Raw genomic sequence first — 19279 nt, 5'->3', positions numbered from 1 at the left:
ATATATGTATTTTCACAAATGGCAACATTCTGTTCACAGTGTTCAGTACCTTGCTTTTTTCACTTAGTTTTAGAACATAGAAATCATTCACAGCAATACATTTAGAAGACCTGCCTTAATATTTTTTAATGGCAACATAGCATTTTGATGAATGAGTTTATCAACGTGTGTTTAATTGCTCTGCTGCTAGTAGACACTTAAATTGTTTCTATTCTTTTGTTTTTATATGTAGTGAATATCCTGCATTTACTTTCTTTTTTTTTTTTTGGTGGTACGCAGGCCTCTCACAGCTGTGGCCTCTCCCATTGCGGAGCACAGGCTCTGGATGCGCAGGCTTAGTGGCCATGGCTCACGGGCCCAGCCGCTCCGCGGCATGTGGGATCTTCCCAGACTGGGGCACAAACCCGCGTCCCCTGCATCGGCAGGCGGATTCTCAACCACTGCGCCACCAGGGAAGCCCTGCATTTACTTTTTCTATGTGTAAATGTGTGAGTAAATTCCTAGAAGGGGAATAGCTGAATCAAGGAGTATTTGCATCTTTGATCTCGCTAACGTAATGTTGTGTTGTCTTCCAGAGAGACTATGCAGCTTAACTCCTCCAAGTCATGTCGGAGAGTAGGAGAGTACCTATTTCCCCACACTCCCTACCACATTCACATTAATAATGTAATACTTTTTATGTCTCTGCAGGATATTATGGAATATACAAAGCTTTCTAACACTAAGCCCATTTCCACTTCTGGCCAGCTTCTCTTCATCACCCCCTCCTCCTTCCCACTGTCTATTCTTCCTAGTATCTAATGTAATTCTTTTTTGTTGTTGTTATTCTTATCTTTTTCTTCTAGTGTAATTCTTTATATTCCATATTTTGAGTTTCAAATTTGTCACCTCTTTGGCCAGATTATGATTCCCAGGAGTCACATCTGAAGGTTTTTTGGGTGGTAGAAGGAGCACAGGCAGACCTGAATTTGTAACTCAGCTCCATCACTTTGACTACTTGTATTACCTTGGATAAGTTACTGAATTTTTATGAGACTCAGTTTCTTCATCTGTAAAATGGCGATACCAATCCTGACCTTACCACAGAGACGTGAGGATTAAATAAGAGAACATATGTAATATTACTTAACCTTAGCATTATAGTGGGCCTGTGAGAGCAAATAGTCCAACTCCATAATTTGTCTTTTTAAAAAAAGACAAGGGGCTTTCCTGGGGGCTCAGTGGTTAAAGATCTACCTGCCAATGCAGGGGACATGCGATCGAGCCCTGGTCTGGGAAGATCTCACATGCCGCAGAGCAACTAAGCCCATGCACCACAACTACCGAGCCTGTGCTTTAGAGCCTGCGAGCCACAACTACTGAAGCCCGCGCGCCTAGAGCCCGTGCTCCGCAACAAGAGAAACCATCGCAATGAGAAGCCTGCGCACCGCAACAAAGAAGTAGCTCCTGCTCGCCACAACTAGAAAAAGCCCGCGTGCAGCAACGAAGACCCAATGCAGCCAAAAATAAATAAATAAAATAAATTTATTTTAAAAATAAAAATAAAAAAGACAAGGACCATGAGAGTACTTGGGGTTAAGCCATTTTCACATCTAGGTGCTATGAGAGCCAGGGCTAGAATCTTGGTTTCCTAATTCCCAGTCTACTATTCTTTTCATTATATCCAAACATGATACGTTTCATCTTGGGATTGGTAACTGCCATCCTGCTCTTCTGCCTATGACTTATGAACATTTCTATGGGAAATCTGAAGATGCTGGGGAAAATTATAAATAGCTTTTCCTCTGGAGAAGATTGGCGACTCCTGTTCTGTATCCACCACACTTCCTGACTTCCTTAACTGTTGTGATCTCTTTGAGGGCAGAAGCCTCACAGGGTCAGAGCGTGTATTCAGCACCCAGTAGGTATTTGTTGAATTGATTTATTGAACTGCATCTTTTCATATGTTGCTGTCTGTAAATGAAGGGGAGGGAGTGTCCCAGCCTCCTAAAGCACTTCAAGATTTTTCTTTGTAGTGTCTGTGGATTTGCTTTGAAATCTGTTGCTTCAGCCACAATGTTTTATTCTAATTAATTGATCTAAGTTAGGGTTCAACTAACTTTGAAATGAGTTATACCCCAATGAGTCAGAGTGGTGTAACCCAATCCTATGAAATTATTTGAGAAGTTGAAATATTTAAGGATAAAAAGCTTTTAAAAAATGCTCTATAGACATTGGAGTCCTATCAATAATTTCAATAATTACCACATTTAATTAGACATAGCATTGATTAAAAACTGTTTCTCATCATGTTTCATGCTGTTATATTTACCACTACTCAAAGGAATTGCTGTGAAAGTAGCCCCCAGAGAAAGGCTGGTCATTAACTCTAGGAATTTCTGTTATTTGAGTGCTGCCAGCAAATGGATGGTGATGCTGCTTGGTTGGTAGTGGCAATTATTTTCAATTCAACTCCCCAAACATTGGCTTGCTTTCATACAAGTATTCACCTATTTTTCCTCCTGATCTCCCTTGAGAAGGAGCAAACTTAAAACAATTCCTAGGAAAGAGAGTTGAGTCTAGAGCAGATACATTTTCCAAAAGCAGAGCTTCTGTCACATTCTGAACAGTACTTCCTGGAGGTTTAAGTTTATACTAAGGACTGAGCTGGGAGACAGTTCTAGGTTGGGATGTGCTATGTGACAGAAAGAAGTGACAGGTGTCTATAGCTGGACCTGATTGCCGGCCTTCCACTCTGCACTGTTACCCTGCGTTCCTTGGGTCCTAGTGCTGGTGCAAAAGCTGCTGCCACTAAACCCTAACCTCCCGCAACCCTAACGCACACCCAGTGTCTTCTCCTCTACTCTGTCTTTAGGGAAAAAGAATCATTTCCTGTTAGTTTGAGCCACAATACACCTGAAATTTTTAGTAATAAGTTTTACCTGAAAATTAATGGAAATGAAAACGTACAAGTCTGAAGAGTCCAGACTTCTGATCCTGATCCAGATGAGTCTGGCTTGCACATCTTATGGGCCACTTTAGTACCTTTTCCTCACTTCAAGCCTCTGTGGGGTTTCTTGTCTAAAAGCTATCCTTTTTAGGTCTAGGGTACAGGTTGGCATACTATAGCCAACAGGCCAAACCTGGCTTGCTGCTTATTTTTGTTAAGTTATACTGGAACCCAGCCACCCTCATTTATTACATGTTTTCTATGACTGCTTTCTTGCTACAACAGCAGAGTTGAATATTGTGACAGAGACTATATGGGCCACAGGGCTGAAAATGTTGACTCTCTGGCCCTTACAGAAAAAGTTTGCTGACCTCTGATCTAGGGCGTTTCTTCTCACTGCCTCCTTTAGTTCATCTCCTTGGGAGAAGGGAAAGGAACTTTCATAATACCCCCCAGCCACAAATTACCGATTTTAGCTAATTAATTTTTTGGACGGCTAATGGACACCTTGTATAGGTGAATGGAATGGTTATTCTATATAGCTATGCATTATCATATGAGAACATCACTCTAGCTGTGCCGCAGTGTAGCCATGCTTACATCCTTCTTACCTCTGGTTAAGAGCAAGCTGTGTGGAGGGGTGGTTCATTCCTTCCTAGGCTGGTCTCTTGGTGACTGGCTTGTTTCTATTACAACAGTGACCTTAGACTTTGCTGCATTTGTGGGAACAGATGGAAACTCTGGCCTCATTCTGGGCTATCATCAGCCCTGAAATGGTTCATAAGCCGTGTCTGGGTCTGATTTGACTTTCACAGTTCTCTACTTTCTGTTGATATTTGTCTTCTATTACACTCCAGCTAGCATACTCTGTTTTAGTTGCACCTACTTGCTTGGAGGTTACTTGGATCTTCTGCTTTCATCTCTCAGTTTTTGCTGAGAGTTGAGTCCACACTTACCTCTTATCACCTGTATCACATCCTTCTCTCTTTTTTTTTTTTTGCGGTATGTGGGCCTCTCACTGTTGTGACCTCCCCCGTTGCGGAGCACAGGCTCTGGACGCGCAGGCTCAGCGGCCATGGCTCACGGGCCCAGCCACTCCGCGGCATGTGGGATCTTCCCAGACCGGGGCACGAACCTGTGTCCCCTGCATCGGCAGGCAGACTCTCAACCACTGCACCACCAGGGAACCCCACATCCTTCTCTTTAAATCACAGCTCTAGGTTATCTATTCATACATGTTCTCCTTTATTCTTCCCATCCTTTTATCTGTGCCACAAAGAAAATCCTTGAACCTATTTCATATACTTATTTAATTATTATATTTGTGTTTACATTCATGTAAATGGGTTGCTTGACTATGAAAATACAAGTTCCCGTGAAAACATTTGTTTTTCAGTATTTTTTCCTGGTACCTTATACACTGTTAGGGAGTACTTTGTGTTTATCTGTTGGCTAATTGGTATCTCTTCCATGGAAGGTCTCCCAACATTTGATTCGTCCTCTGATGGGCATGAGTCTGGCACTGCAGTGCCAGGTGAGGGACCTAGCAACATTGCTTCGTATGAAAGATCTGGAGATCCAGGACTACCAGGAGAGTGGGGCTACACTGAGCCGAGGTGAGAGGACATCCTTTGAGGAGTTGGGTCGGGAGTGGTACAGACAGTCGAAGAGGCTTAGCAAAGGGGGAGACTCATTTGCATTAGGGAGGTGCTTTACCGAGGGTGGGTGCTGGGTGCTGACCAGGACTGGAGACTAGATGACACTTCTTTTGTGTCAAGTACCTGGCTGGGGCCCAAGTATCCAATAGAAGCTGTAACTGAATCCAGACATGCCCTAGACAATGGGAAGGAAAGACTCTGGAAAGGGCCAACAGCTATATAAAATTGCATGAGGGAAAAATGACCTGGGACTTTAGGAAGCTGCATAGCTCCAACTTCAGACTAAAAATTCAATTTCACCTGTCTTTGTGGTGGGAAAACCTTCTAGAGCGCATGCTGCCAATGAACCTGTCATTTATTGCTAATCACCCTTTCCTCCTCCTGTTTGTCCTCTTCTCCCACTGGACTAGGTATCTCTGGGTGTTGCATCTTTATCCTCTTTCCCAAGAAGTCCTGGGCTCTGTTCCCTTTCCATCTCACAGGTAGGAAGCTCATTCTAAGACTCATATTTCTTTTCTGCCTCCCTTCTTATTACAGATCGGTTGAAGACAGAGCCATTTGAAGAGAATTCCTTCTTGGAACAGTTTATGGTAGAGGTAGAGTATTTGCTATTTCCTTTCTCCTTGTGCAGCTTTGCTTTACTTCCTCTTTCCAGGTGCCTGAGTGGTGACTTGCATTTTGGGTGTTAGGTTTGCTTGCATCGTTGGAGAGCCCTTTCTGTGGAAAAGTTACCTATAGAAAGTCTGATAAAGCTTAAGATGTACCTGGGGAAGATGGGGAGAAGTAGGGGGAAAGATGTAAAAGGCAAAAGTGAGCTGATTAGCATTTGTAAAACATCTCTGCTAAGGTACCTAGGGATTTTGTTTGGAATTCTCTTGGAAACCTTGGTTGACCAGTTGCTAAATTTTTGCTTGCTGAGATCTGATCCCAGGTCTGGATTGTGGAGCGGGGGGCTAGTCATTATTACTTGTCTGGGCCCCTTCGACATCCCACAGTAGAGGAAGGTGAAAAGCACAGGGCTACCATTTGGGGACTGTCTTGTGGGCACAGTAGGCTGTGGAAAATCACAGTGTTTATACAAGGGGACTGGCAAAGGAATGAATGGGGAGTAGATAATTGTGGCCTGTCAGAAGCTCCTGCCTAGGTTTCCCTTCTAAGGATTGAGCTTGGCCAAAAGAAACATCTATTAAATGCCAAGCAGGGGTAATATGAATAGTAGTGACCTTTGATAACCAGTCAATATTGATCTTTTTCTCTAACTCTTCTGAGACTTGTTGGTTGTACAGTTAGTACCCTAGTATTATTGCACTATTTTCTAATTATACATGTTACCCAGGTTGGTACTTTATTGTGTAAGTAAATAATGCTGTTCAAATATTGTGTTATGTATAGATTATTTATATTTCTGTCTTGTCTTCTAGGCTAATTTGTAAGCTTGTTGTGGACAGGGACTGTGACTCCTACTTCTTTTGAACCTGAAGTTAATGCTTTTCACAGGGCTGAGCAAAGCAGGTGGTTTGGAACCTTCTGTTCTGCCTTTGTCCATTGAGCAGTAGCCTCATGATGCTTGAGGTCTCAACAGTGAGAACACAACATGTGAGTTGAGCGTTCGGTCCACCTACCGAAGCAGTTGTAATTCTGGAGGAGAAGGAAAGCATGTGTTGCTAAGTCCTGAAGCAGAATAGGTTTCAGGTCTTCATGGGGAAAGAGAGATCATGAAACCTAAACTTGTGACAGAGAGAGATTTCCTAGGCCATTTTTCTCTCAGATAGCTTCCCCCATTTTTCTCTCAGATCGCTTTCTCTCAGATAGGTCTGGGTGTGAAGGAGGTTAATGTGGGCTGGGATGGCATACTAGTTCCCTACCTCAGCCCCTTAGTCAAACAATGAGATGCTTATTCTTAGCTCAGCAGGGAAGTCCCTTCCTGATCTAGTGCCTGCATACGTATCCAGCTTGGTTTCTCAACATTTTTCTCTGTGTGTTTTATGCTTCAGCCACACAGAATGGCTTTGAATTACCAAAAATGCTGTTTTCTCTAGCCTTTGTGTCTTTGCACACATTGTTCCTTTATCTAGAATGCCCAGTGCCCTGGTCTTATCTACCTTGTAAACTTCTATTAATCTTTCAAGTGTCAGCTTCAGCTTCTTTGGGAGACCTTTCCGGACTGTCCTTGTAAAGATAATCCTTCTTTCCTGCTACTATAGTGCCTTGGTTCATGCCTCTATTTTACTAGTTATAACTTTGTCATGATGCTGTTTGTATGTCTGCAAGACTATGTCTTTTTCCACTGATCTATGGACTCTTTGAGGGCAAGGACCACGTTGAATGTGTTTCTATGTTCCCAGCACCAAACATAGTGCTTAGAAGTAATAGGTTCTCAACGAGTTTGTGGGTGAATATGTTGATAAACCTACACTGGAGGGGATTTTATGAAAATTGTGGTGGTGTGGGCTGTGGATATAGTGTTGCTTGTTAGACCCATATTTGGGATCTTCAGTTATTCTCCTGATTTATTTTGCGGCTTTGGATAAATCACTTCTCTCAGAGCCTCTATTTTCTCATTTGTAGAACTGAAGTCTCATTTCTTTCATGACATTGGGGTGGAGGAACACTGCAGAACTGAATGAGAAAGCATGCGGAATACAGGTGCTAGCCCAGGAAGGGGATTGGTGTTTGGAACCAACTACTTCAAGAACTCTGGTCCTCTAGGTTCTGGGTGGATCACATCCAAACTGCATAGACTTGTAGAATTTCATTATATCTGGAAAGGATCTGGACGATAGATAGTTGTAGCTTTCCATTTCATAGATTAAGAAATTGGGCCTCAGAGAGGTTAAGTGACTCGCCTAAGGTCATATGGTGGTAGCTGTATGTTTCGGACCATCCACACTTCTTGACTCATAGTCTAGGATTATCCCTATTTTGTTTTGCTACTTTTACTGGTCGTACACACAAATTAGAGGAGAGTCAAGGGCTAGGATAATGTAGAATTCTTGTGACCTCTGGGATCACTGCCCTGTCCTCGGAATGTCCTGTAGAACTGCTAGAACTGAAAGGTTTCCTACCGGGACTGCAGCATTTCTTATGGCCAGTGCATCTTTTCAGTTACTCTGCTTGCCTGGGGTCCTACAAACAGGACACAGAAGGGTCACGGGGTCACCCAAGACTGAGCTGAAAGGATGTGCCATCAAAATAAGCAACATAGGAAGATAAACAAACCAGGGACAGAGAGCTCGGGATGAAGGTGCAGGGGGGCCAGGGCTGATGTCAGAGGGCCATGCGGTCAGTGCCTGGGGTCTGTTTTTCCTACTTCTCATTAGGACTATTGCTAGGCAAGAGGACATCGAGATAGGGCACAGGAGGCAGTAGGATGGGAGGTTTCTAGGATACTAAGGCCAGGAAGAATATTTAAGGATCGAACAGGGGTTACTTCTCCATATTTAGTCCTTTTGTTTTTCCTCTCCCCTTAGGAGCCTGATTTTCATTTCCAGGGAGCCCAAGGGGGACAATCGATGGTGACCTAACTAGAGGGGGATTCGTGGCAGTGCCCATTCAAGTCAGGGCTGGCCCTGTTCTCACAGAAGGCAACATCCCCATGTAGAGCATTTCCTAGGACTAGGGGCTAGGAATAGAAGACCAGTCAAGGAATTGAGGGCTATTACTACATGCCAGTATGAACAGTGTTAAAGAGGAAGTTTAGGATGAGTGGGCTGGCATGGCCCACGCTCAGCAGGGTCCACTGGAGGGAGTTCCTTCCCCTGGCCGCGTCCATGCCTCCCTCTCTTCATCTGGTTGCCATCAGGCTGTATGGCTGCTGGCGTGCTCTTTATTTATTTATCCCAGTGTAATGGGGTGAGGAGGGAGCTGGCCTAAAGCTGGCATTCCGAGGCCATGCCACGAGCCACAGGCGGTTTGCATGGGTGTGTGAGTCACTGGGGCTGCATGCTGCTCAAACCAGACGCGGCTGGGCTCAGGGACAGCAGGCAGCCCAAAATAGAGCCCCGCCCTCTGCAGCTGGCAACCCCTGGCTGGGAATCAGCCCTGTACACCGAAACCTGGGCAGTTGCGTGAAGTTGGCTTCCTTGGGGAGGGAGGCCTTAGCAGAGATAGAGATTTTTGCAGTTCTCTCCTTCTCTATCTTCAGAAGAGAATATTCAGCATAGCAGTCACTCCCGTTAGCTGCTTTCCGAATGCCTTGTAAGACTTAAAGAATCTGTTCCGTGTAATATCTTAACCAATTTCTATTATATAGTTATAGTTCTACAACTATAGTTAACATTGATTTGACTCAGCATCCTAAATGTAACCATGGCCTTTGTGTCCTGTCTAGTTTTTGTTAGTATTTTCATCCCCTGTCTGGTTGCAGCCTGATTCTAGAGCAGAGACTTCAAGCTATGAAGATATTCATTGCTGTTCTTATGAAGCTAGAGCTTATATCAGTGACACCTGGGGAAGATGCAGAGTTCTTTAACCTGAAAATTGCTATCCTGTGAAGTTCACAGACAGCTTCTACTTGGTTTCCTTGGCTGGCTGTCCATCCTTTCCCTACCCTCAAATGTTAGTGTAACCCAGGGTTGGGTCCTCCATCCTTCCACCCTTCACTCTCTTTCTCTCTGGGTGATCTCATCCAGAACCCAGTTCCAGCCATCACTAGTACACCCCTGAGTACCAGTTTTATATCTCCACTATGTTTCAGGCCCATATTTCTTTCTGCATATTTGACATTCCCACCTGGATGTCCCAAATGCAATACCCTAAACGTGTCCAAAATTAATCATCTGCTCCCCCCAAACCCAGTTCTCTTCTATATTCCTTATCTTGGGGAATTGTACCATTATCCATTCAGTTTTCTAAGCTGGAAACTTGGGAGTTATCCCCTCTTCTCTTTGTCCTTACTTCCAGAGCCTAACTTATTAACCCTTTTTTGAATCTGCTCTTCTTCTCTATTCCGGCTTCCATTGCCTTACATTAGCCATTCCCCACCCTGTTTCTGGTTTGACTATGCCACAGCCTCCTAACTTGTCTACCAGTCAATGCTTATTTTCCTCCAGTTGAACTTGCAGTTATGTCAGAGTGATCTCTTTAAAACAGGAACATGATGATGTCACTCTCTCGCTTAAAGTCCTTAAGTGGTTCCCAACAGGCTGCAGGGTAAAGTTCAAACTCCTTGCATGCCACACAAGATGGTTCATGATTTGGTCCTGCTGACCTCTTCAGCCTGACCTTCTGTCACTCCCCAGTAGCACCCCACCCTTTCATCATGTTCCAGTATTGACAGCTTCCTGCCCGTACGTCTCGTGATCCATTTGCCGGGTATTCTCTTGTCCTCATGCCAAACTCCTGTTCAATTTTCCCAACTCTGCGCTGGTGTCATCCCTTTTGTGAGTCTTCCATGACAGTTTTTCCTTTTCTCAGTCTGCTCTCCTTCCTCCAGGGATAAGTACACTACCCTGCTAGCCCCACAGCCCCCTGTACTTATCACTGCTGTAGAATTTGACATCAGGCAGGATGTGGAAATGAAAAGAAGGGCAGGGAGACAGAGGACAATCGAGTTGACTAATCCTTTCCCATTTAGGTTTTTCCTTTATAATGCTTGTCAGTTCCTTCTCTTCAATATACTTTCTTCACATGGCTTCCACAGAACAATACTCTCCTGTTTCTCCCCGTCTCATTGGTTGTTCCTGCTCAGAATCTTTTGCTGGTTCTTCTCCCTTACCTCCTAATGTTGGAGTGCCTTAGGACTCAGTCCGTGATGCTCTGATCTTTTTTCACTCGTTTAGTGATCTCATCTAGTCCCATGGCTTTAAATAACATCTTATTGATGAATCCCAAGTTTAATCTTAATTCTAGACCTTGCCCTAACTTCAACATTTTTACATGGAAGTCTAATGGCATCTCAAATTCAACATGTCCAAAACTGAACTCCTAATCCTAACCCCCATATTTGCTTTTCTAAAAGCCACGCCCCCCCCATGTTGATGGAAACTTCATCCATTTACTTGCTAGGGCCAGAAACCTTGGAGTCATCCTTGACTTCTGTCCTTTCACATCCTACATCCAGTTTATCAGCCTCTTGGCTCTACCTTCAAAGTACACCTGTAATTTCACCTATGCTGCTACCACTCTTGTCTGAGCCACCATCGTCTCTTACCCACATTTTTGCATTAACCTCTTTATTAGTATCCCTCTTGCTACTTCTCCTCCCTTCTGGGCCCATTACCAACAAAGTGATCTTATTAAAACACAAATCACATCGTGATACTCTCCCGCTCAAAGCTGGCTTCACATTTCATTTATAAGTAAAACCCAAAGACCTTATGATGACCTACAAAATCCTACATGATCTGGATCTTATTACCTTTCTGACCTCATCTCCTCCCTCTCCCCCCACTCCCACTCCACTGCAGCCACACTGGCCTCTTGCTGGTTTTCTTATACTCTAAGCATCACCTCCTTTAGGCCTTTACACTGCCTATTCCCTCTGCCTGGAATGCTCTTTCTTCAGATATTTGTATGGCCAAATCCCTCCCTTCTTTTCTGTCTGTATTAGTTATCTATTGCCGTATAACAGATTACTCCAAAACTTAGTGGCTTAAAACAATAAACATTTATTATCTCACATGGTTTTGAAGGTCGGGAATCTAGAAGCAGCTAGCTGGGTGATTCTGGCTCAGAGTTTCCCTTGAAACCGCAAGTCAGGATCTCGGCTGGAAAGGCAGTCATCATAAGGGGCTAGAGAATTCACTTCCAAGCTCTGTCATGTGACTGTTGGCAGGAGGTGCCACTTCATTGCTACATGGCCTCTCCATAAGGCCGCTCACATGACACGGCCCTGGCTTCCTCCAGAGCCAATAATCCGAGAGGCTGAGAGACCAAGACCAAGACCAAGACCAAGATGGGAGCTGCAGTCTCTTTATAACTTGATCTCAGAAGTGACACCTTATCACCGTCTTGTTATATTCTCTTCGTTAGAAGTGAGTCACTAAGTCCAGGCCACACTCCGGGAAAGGGTAATTAAGCTCCACCTCTTAAGGGGAGGCATGTCAAGAAATGTGCCGGCATATCTCCATGGACTACAATCATGTCTTTGTTCAGATGTCACCTTCTCAGTAGGTTTACCCTAATTATCCTATTTAAGATTGTAAGCCACATCCCTGCCCCTCTGCACCTGGCACTCCCATTTCACTTTACCATGCTCTACTTTTTATTTTTTCGCCATAGCACTTATCTTCCATATTACCATCAAGTTTACTTATTTTATTATGCTTATGGTTTATGGCCTGTCTTCCCCCTGCCCGAATGTATAAACTCAATGAGGACAAGGATGTGTGTTTTGCGTGCTGGTTTATCCAAGTGCCTAAAGCAGTGCCTCCACACATAGTTGGCACTCAGGAAGTATTTGTTGATGGATGAAGGAATCATATCTTCCCATTCTTCCTTATTTTTACTGTCTTATGACTAGGCCATGAAACCATCACCTGTCGGTAGCCTGAGACTTAGACAGCCCTACTGTAAACAGATGAGTAACCTAAGGAGAAGATCACTGTCAGATTGCCATTCTACTACCTGCCTTGTTTCTTTGACACTTAGTTTACTGGGAGACAGTCCCAATTTTGGGATGAAGTATAAACCTTGAATCTTTTATTACTGAGAGATCCTAGAACCTCTTTTTTTAGAGCCAGTTAAGAAATTAAATATCTCAAAAACCAAAGGAATAAGAACCTGACAAAATCCTGGGAAGAACATTAGTCATAGAACCCAAAGAAGTTATTAAGTTTCTTCCTTCCTCAGTCTTTCCTCTCTCTGGGCTCTACTTCCAAGGCTGGAAGGGCTGCTCCTCTGCCATATATCTGTTTTTCAATATGTAGAGGAAGACATAGCATTCAGAGGATGTTTTTTCAGTTTTCTTCATGGGCATCACAAAGAAGGATAAGTCTACCTGCATGAGAACATCCTCCATACGATTGTGTGTATGTGTCAGTTCTCTGATCTCGCGAGACTTGCAGCTAGTTCATCCTTACAGTATTCAGTGTTGTGCATATGTATTATGAGCATAAATGGCAATATTGCCATCAAAGAGCTTGCTGTACTTAATGAATGGCTACAGGGGCCACAGTAGTGGAGTGATTGGAAAAAGCTTCCTGTAAAAGGCATGACTTGAACTGGACTTTAGTCTTCCTTTCAGATTTTGCTAGGGAACTATGTGGAAGGCATTTTAGGTGAGAAACACATGGGCAAAGGATGTAAAATAAGAAGAAGAGTGGGTGAGGATTAGTAGAAAATAAAGTTAGCAAGATAATAACTTGAGGCTAGGTTGTGGGGAGGCCTTAAATGCTGGCCTGGAAGATTGGTGCTTTGTTCTGAAGGTAAATGTTTTTTAGCTCTTTTCTGCCTGTAATCCATTTATTTGCCTGTTTCAGTCCAGTTATTAACATCTATCATTACATGCAGTGATTTTCAAACAGCGGCACGTCTCCTAGGAGGGAGATGGGGCGCTTCCTTCTTGCAGTTAATTACTGTTATAGAGAGTGGGAAACCATTGGAAGTTTTGACTGGAGAAGTGACATATGAAAGTGATCTTTTAGGAAGATTAGGCTGTCAGTGCTTTGCCTATGTGATCTGAAGAATAGTGGTGCCATTGACAGACTGGAAAAATCATGGGTGGGGCTCAATTAAATCTAATCTTGGGCATATAAAGGAATGGTTTTCCTTATTTAAAACACAAGTCCACCAGTATTTGAGGTCTGGAATGAAAATCTCCAGGGAGGAAGGGATGGCTGCACATGTTTCTCAACCATATTTCTTCTGAATTTTGCCTTCTCTTTGGGGTTTTCTCACTGGGATTCCTGTAGTCACCACTGAGCCCTGCTACCAGGGGTCACCACTTCTCTCTTTTTGCCCCAAGAATGTATAAAAAGGCTTCTTTCTTTATTTTCCTTTTACAAAGCTCTATAAGGGCTTATACTTTCAAAAGAAAATTTATTAAAAGTCTGAGGGGAAAAAAACCACCAAAAATCTGTGGGAAAACAAGAAGGAAATCAATATAGAGAATACCAATGGGTTAAAATTACTCATTTCCAAAAGTTGGGCTTTCTGATTCTGAGAATCCCAGTAGTAAAGGGCTTTATCACATTTAAATTCTCTTATCCTAAAACGCTCAAAACCAGGTATTACAAACTCAGATGACTACAGGGGGTAGGTATATAACAGAAACATGTATCCAGCTGGATAAAAGACAACAGAGTTTGTAGGGGCCTGTGGAAAACTAAATCCTGCATGTCTGGATACATCTAGACCCAGATTGGCTAACACAGTTTAACAGACACTGCCGCAGGGGCTGTGCACCTTATTTCATTCAAAGGAAGTTACCAACTCTTCTAAAATGAAAACTGTTTTTCTTTTTTTCTGTTTAGCTTCACCAAATCCACTGCTAGTCTCTCATTTGGTTTCAATCTCTGGTCTCAGAAATCCACTTAGTTGAGAATTGAGTAGTGAGGCAGTGATAACTGATACCTTATTTCTGGCAAATATCGAGTCCTTTTAGGTCTAACCTATAAGCTTCACATACCTCTGGAACATTTTGCCACAATTCACACAGTTGAGTCTCCCTTGTCGTCCCCTAGTAGAGGAAGGGTTTCATAAAAGCCCATTCATTCCAGTGTGACCACTTAACGATGCCTTAGCTTATTAAAATAAAAAAAAAAGCCTTATATATAATTAGAGTTAATTTAAAAACATAAGATGAAAATCTTTTTCAATACATGTTGGATTTAAATTGATTATAGGACATACAAGTGGGAATGTTCAGGAAAGAGTTAAAAAAATAGGATTGAAGCTTAGGTTGAAAAAGGACCTCTAGAAATAGAATTGGGAATGTTCTACAAAGGAGCAGCATTTGAAGGCATGAGAATGGAAGCATCTTTTGCTGGGAACAGCATGGAGAAAAGAACAGAAGTCCAATGATTGCGATTTGGGGAACAATCCCAATTGGAAGGTAATAGGAGCCAGTGAAGGAAACGTGAGATAGGAAGAGAATCTGGATAGAGGAGTAAGTTAGCTAAGAAAGGGGAACTAGCAGTTATCAAGTACATACTGCTCGTGTGTTAGATACAGCAGTAGGTGCTTCAGCTAAGTTATAACTTTTAATCCTTAAAACAAACCTATGAGGTTGGTGATATTATCCTCATTTTAAAGATAAAGAAGCAGGAGCTGAAGGGCTAGGTAATTTTCTTAGGGTCACTTCAGCTCACAGAATTTGTCTCTATTCAAATCCCACGCTCCTCCCATCACCAGGGAGGGTCGTCCACCGTGCCACGTGCTGGATAGAGACTAGATTGACTGCCCGAGGAAAGATCATCAGGCAGTTCGGAATCTTGGGCAATATCAGCAGATTGTAGGCAGCTAAAGAAGGGTCGATTGATAAGGCAATGGAGGCAATAAGTGTAGAACTCTCATCGGGAAGTTTCACAATGAAAAGGAAATGAGAGCTAGCTGGAGAGCTAGAAGTGGCCCAGCAAAACTCCCCTTTAAAGAAGAGAAGACACATACATGTTTGAAAACAAAGAAGCCACTGGAGAAGGAGAAACTTACGGTGGTGAAGGGAAAATGACAGTGTGAAAGCAAGGACCTACGGAGTGGAGCAAAGCGAGGGGATAGGCCTTCCTCTGGGATTTGTGGGTGGCATGAAAGCACAGGCGATATTTTGAAGATAGATGACTTGATTTCTGCCTATTTCCCTCTTCTTTCCCCAGGGGATGTAGCCTTTCATCCAGGAATTTTGCAGTTCTTTCCAAGGGCATTTAATTCTCCTTACTTAAAAAGAGAATCAGATGGTTCCGTGACGTTTCTGTTATGCTAGAAATAGTGAAACGGACAGAAGTCAAGGTATAAGCTATATTCTTTCCCTCTTCTGAGATCCCACAATGCTTTGTATCTTTCCTGTGTCTCTTATCACTTTGGCCTTGTATATAAGAATTTCTGTACTTATCACCCCTGTTAGGTGATAAATTCCATCAGGGCAAAACTGTCTTGCTCATTTTGTTTCCTCTTCTGAACCTACTGCAGTGCCCTGTAGTAGGAGGTACACAATAATGCGTGCTTGTAGCTCAAAGGTCTTGGCATTGGAGAAGTTTCTCACATTGGTAAATGTCTCTGGTTATAGAAAGGAAGAGAGAAAACAAAAGTATCCAACGACTTACCTTTAAGCTTTGCCTGATCTATTGACTTTATATAGCCTTATATAAAGTGGCCTTCGCTTGTGGGTGAAACCTGTTTTGGATAATGAGTCACAGTGAAACATGAGAGGGAGTCTTGAGTCCTGTAGGTTGGCAGCTCAGCTGTCCAATGTTTAGGGAACAAGACAGCAGGATTCGTGGGCATCCTTGTTCTCTCCCGTAAGGGAATTGTCAAAGGGGAAATTGCCCCGGAGTCTCAGGAAGCATTTTTTTCATTCTGTGTGGGTGATCTTTATTTGTTTTTTTATTTGGAAATTTAAACTCTGTGTAGACAGTACTTATTAAGCACCAGTGAAATATTAAACATCGTGGAGTCATACTGAGAAGTTAAAACATGGTTTCTGCCCTTGAAAGATGGACATTTTTTTTTTTTTTTTGCGGTACGCGGGCTTCTCACTGTTGTGGCCTCTCCCGTTGCGGAGCACAGGCTCCAGACGCACAGGCTCAGCGGCCATGGCTCACGGGCCCAGCCGCTCCGCGGCATGTGGGATCCTCCCGGACCGGAGCACGAACCCGTGTCCCCCGCATCGGCAGGCGGACTCTCAACCACTGCGCCACCAGGGAACCCCCGAAAGATGGACTTTTGAAGAGAGAGATTAGACCATGTTTACACATATGCAAAGAATATTCTAAATACATAAAATATATGTTGTCTGAGAGGAGGAAGAAATAGATTCATTTGGATGGGATCTGGGGTTCATACCAGGCTAGTTTGGGTAAGGTACTTCTGGGAGAGGTGAATCTTGAGCTACAAGTTCAGAGAGATTTTGTACGGTGAATAGCTGCTGAAGGAAAGACACATCTAAGGATTTTATTCATTTATACAATCTGAGAGGCTTTCCCTAAGTGTGGTGGTTTGAGGGAATCCTTCAAAAGCTCTTTGGCTACTGGTACTCTTACCCTTGAAGCCTAAGCAGTTCTGAACATTGTCTTCTTCGAATATTTATTCCAAAGAACTCCTTCCAACTTGGTGTGAGTGAAGCTAGGAATGAAGAGGAGCTTAGAGACAAGGATGATGATACTGCTCGGTGTAAAGAAGGAATAGTCAATGAGCATCTTAGCATTTAGTTTTCTGTAGTACCCAGCAGCCGGGGAAGAGCACAGTGAAGCTGCTGAATTTAGTGGGTTCCTAAGGAGACGCAAGTCTCAAGCAGAATATCCCCCCCAATTTGGGATCACTTCTGATACTGAGGTAAATAAGAATCAATATAAAGTGGATGAGATTAGCTACCTACAGAAGTAATCCACCCAACTGTTTGTAAATATATTGCTTATGAGATGAGGTTATAGATCTCAAGGGCCTAGGCTAGTACCTAAGAAGGAAATTATGGCATCTCAGATATCTTGTTCAGAAGATTAGAGCCATAGAATTTTAAGAGCTGAAAGGGACTTTATCAATCTAAGGATATATCAAGCCTCTTTGTTCTACTTATGAGGCAACTAGGGCCTACAAAGGTAAAAGAACTCTTACGTAGAAAAACAGTGGTAGATTTTGGCACCAGGACCCAGAATTTAGCACCAGGACCCAGGGCTCTGAACTTCCAGCCCAGTGTTCTTCCATCATGTCCCATTGCCTTGCCGCATGTTACACAGCTACACCTGGAACTTTCTGTGGGCAGGAGGCAAGACTGAGACCCATCTATGAGCAATAGGGAGACTCGTAACTATCTCGTAACTTCTTTTTTTTTTTTTGGGGTATGCGGGCCTCTCACTGTTGTGGCCTCTCCCGTTGCGGAGCACAGGCTCCGGACACGCAGGCTTCAGCAGCCATGGCTAATGGGCCCAGCCTCTCCGCGGCACGTGGGATCTTCCCGGACCAGGGCACGAACCCGTGTCCCCTGCATCGGCAGGCGGACTCTCAACCACTGTGCCACCAGGGAAGCTCCGTAACTTCATTTTGAGATAGGGAAGTGGTCCATGGCTAGAGAACTCTGCCCCAAGTACCGCCTCATTTCTTACCCCATATCCCTTTCTTCCAACTCTTCGTCTTGCACACCTCTTGGCTCTTACAAGCAATTTGAGAAAAACTGTTATATAGTTAATTCATGAGGTCTGAGGAGATGTACTAACAGAGGAGCAGAGTTGGATAGAACTTAGGAAAAGAAAAGCCAAGGAGTGACAACTGATTAATTTGTCTAGCACAGTGCCAAAGCAATGCTAGAGTAGAATGAGGATGAATGGCTAGTTTTTTCCGCAGTGTATATGAACTATCACATAAAGTCATTTGCTGTGTTTGCCTTTTTTCTGTGTTTAGCAAGTAGCACTCTCAGTGTTTATTCGGCGTCCCAGGAAGAATCGGCTGAAGATATATCAGTCACTGGCATAGTATAGCCCTCACCTTGTAAACTAATACATTGGTACTTTACTGTCTAAATTGGTCTCTTATGATTTTAGTTAGCATCAGTTAACCCTCTAGAGTCTGATTATCCCTAAACTAACCAATGGAAACCAAGTTAAAGACTCTGGACCTTTGGTGATGCCAACAAAGTAGAGACTGCCCATGAGATGCTGCTTCGGCAGCCACTCAGGGTGTCTCAATCCATGTATCTATTTCCCTCCCCCAACATTTCTTATGGAAAACTGTCAATAGCAGGGGCTCATCTGACTCCCTCTTGGAGGATCAAGGTGATTTTAAATGCATCACAGATCAGTCCTCGGAGAGTGGGTATTGGATGCTGTGCCTTTTGTTCAGTGCAGTAAATGTACACACGGCCCCTTTTGTCAAACCTAACATGTACAGTAAGAAATCCTCCCATCAATTTTGGGGCTTTGCCCAGCTGGAGAAGCCCTTTGGTGAAGGGAGGTATGAAGTTCTAACTGGAAGCGGGGGGTCTCTCTCAGCGCTCTCTTAACTCATAGCTTTCTTTTCTTTGACTTCATCCACCGGTAGAGGAGGGAAATATCGGTGCCCCTTTGACTCTCTTTGTTCCATTTTAGAAAATGTAGTGTCAGAGAACTTCCCGGAGTTTTGTTCCCCTGGTCTAGTGAGCCCTGATATCTCAGAAGTTCGAGCATTGTTTCTGGCTGTACTGATCTGGTCAGAACCGCCTGGATCAACTAGCAATCAACTGACACACAGACCAGTAGCTCCTCTCTCTTGAATCAAATGGCCATTGTACTAACCTCATATCGAGGCTCAGAATGTCAGTTTCCAGCTTGTCCTCATATATAAATATAGGTCTCTCTAGATATAAAAAGTGAGAGAGTCTGTAAGTTGCTTTTTTTTTTTCTATACCCCCTTTCATGGGGAAGGCTAATGAGATGCATATCATTAGAGACCCGATGTTTTGTGGGACGGAGCCTTTTAAACTGGATGTGCCTGGCTTAGTCATGGCAAATATTTACCAAAAAAAAAAAAAAGGGACATACCATATAAAATTAGAGTTCTGAAAATAGTACTGAGAGAGGGAGAAAGAAAAAAAAAAAAAAAAAAAAAACCAGGACAGAAAATACAGGCC

At 43.4% G+C, this 19279-nt stretch overlaps 1 protein-coding gene across 2 annotated transcripts in view; it reads left to right on the top strand.

Annotated features, from left to right (window-relative positions):
* Positions 1 to 19279, top strand: part of NHEJ1 (non-homologous end joining factor 1) — a 76302-nt gene that overhangs the window by 6809 nt on the left and 50214 nt on the right. For both annotated transcript variants that reach the window (XM_065880861.1, XM_065880860.1), the window contains exons 4-5: positions 4407 to 4545; positions 5125 to 5183. In XM_065880861.1, the coding sequence (XP_065736933.1) occupies positions 4407 to 4545; positions 5125 to 5183 (198 nt within the window). The remainder of the gene's footprint in view (positions 1 to 4406; positions 4546 to 5124; positions 5184 to 19279) is intronic.

Source organism: Phocoena phocoena, chromosome 7 (assembly GCF_963924675.1).
Source record: "Phocoena phocoena chromosome 7, mPhoPho1.1, whole genome shotgun sequence".
Taxonomy (NCBI): domain Eukaryota; kingdom Metazoa; phylum Chordata; class Mammalia; order Artiodactyla; family Phocoenidae; genus Phocoena; species Phocoena phocoena.
Note: the sequence above shows the minus strand (reverse complement) of the source record. Positions and strands in the feature narration are given on the sequence as shown.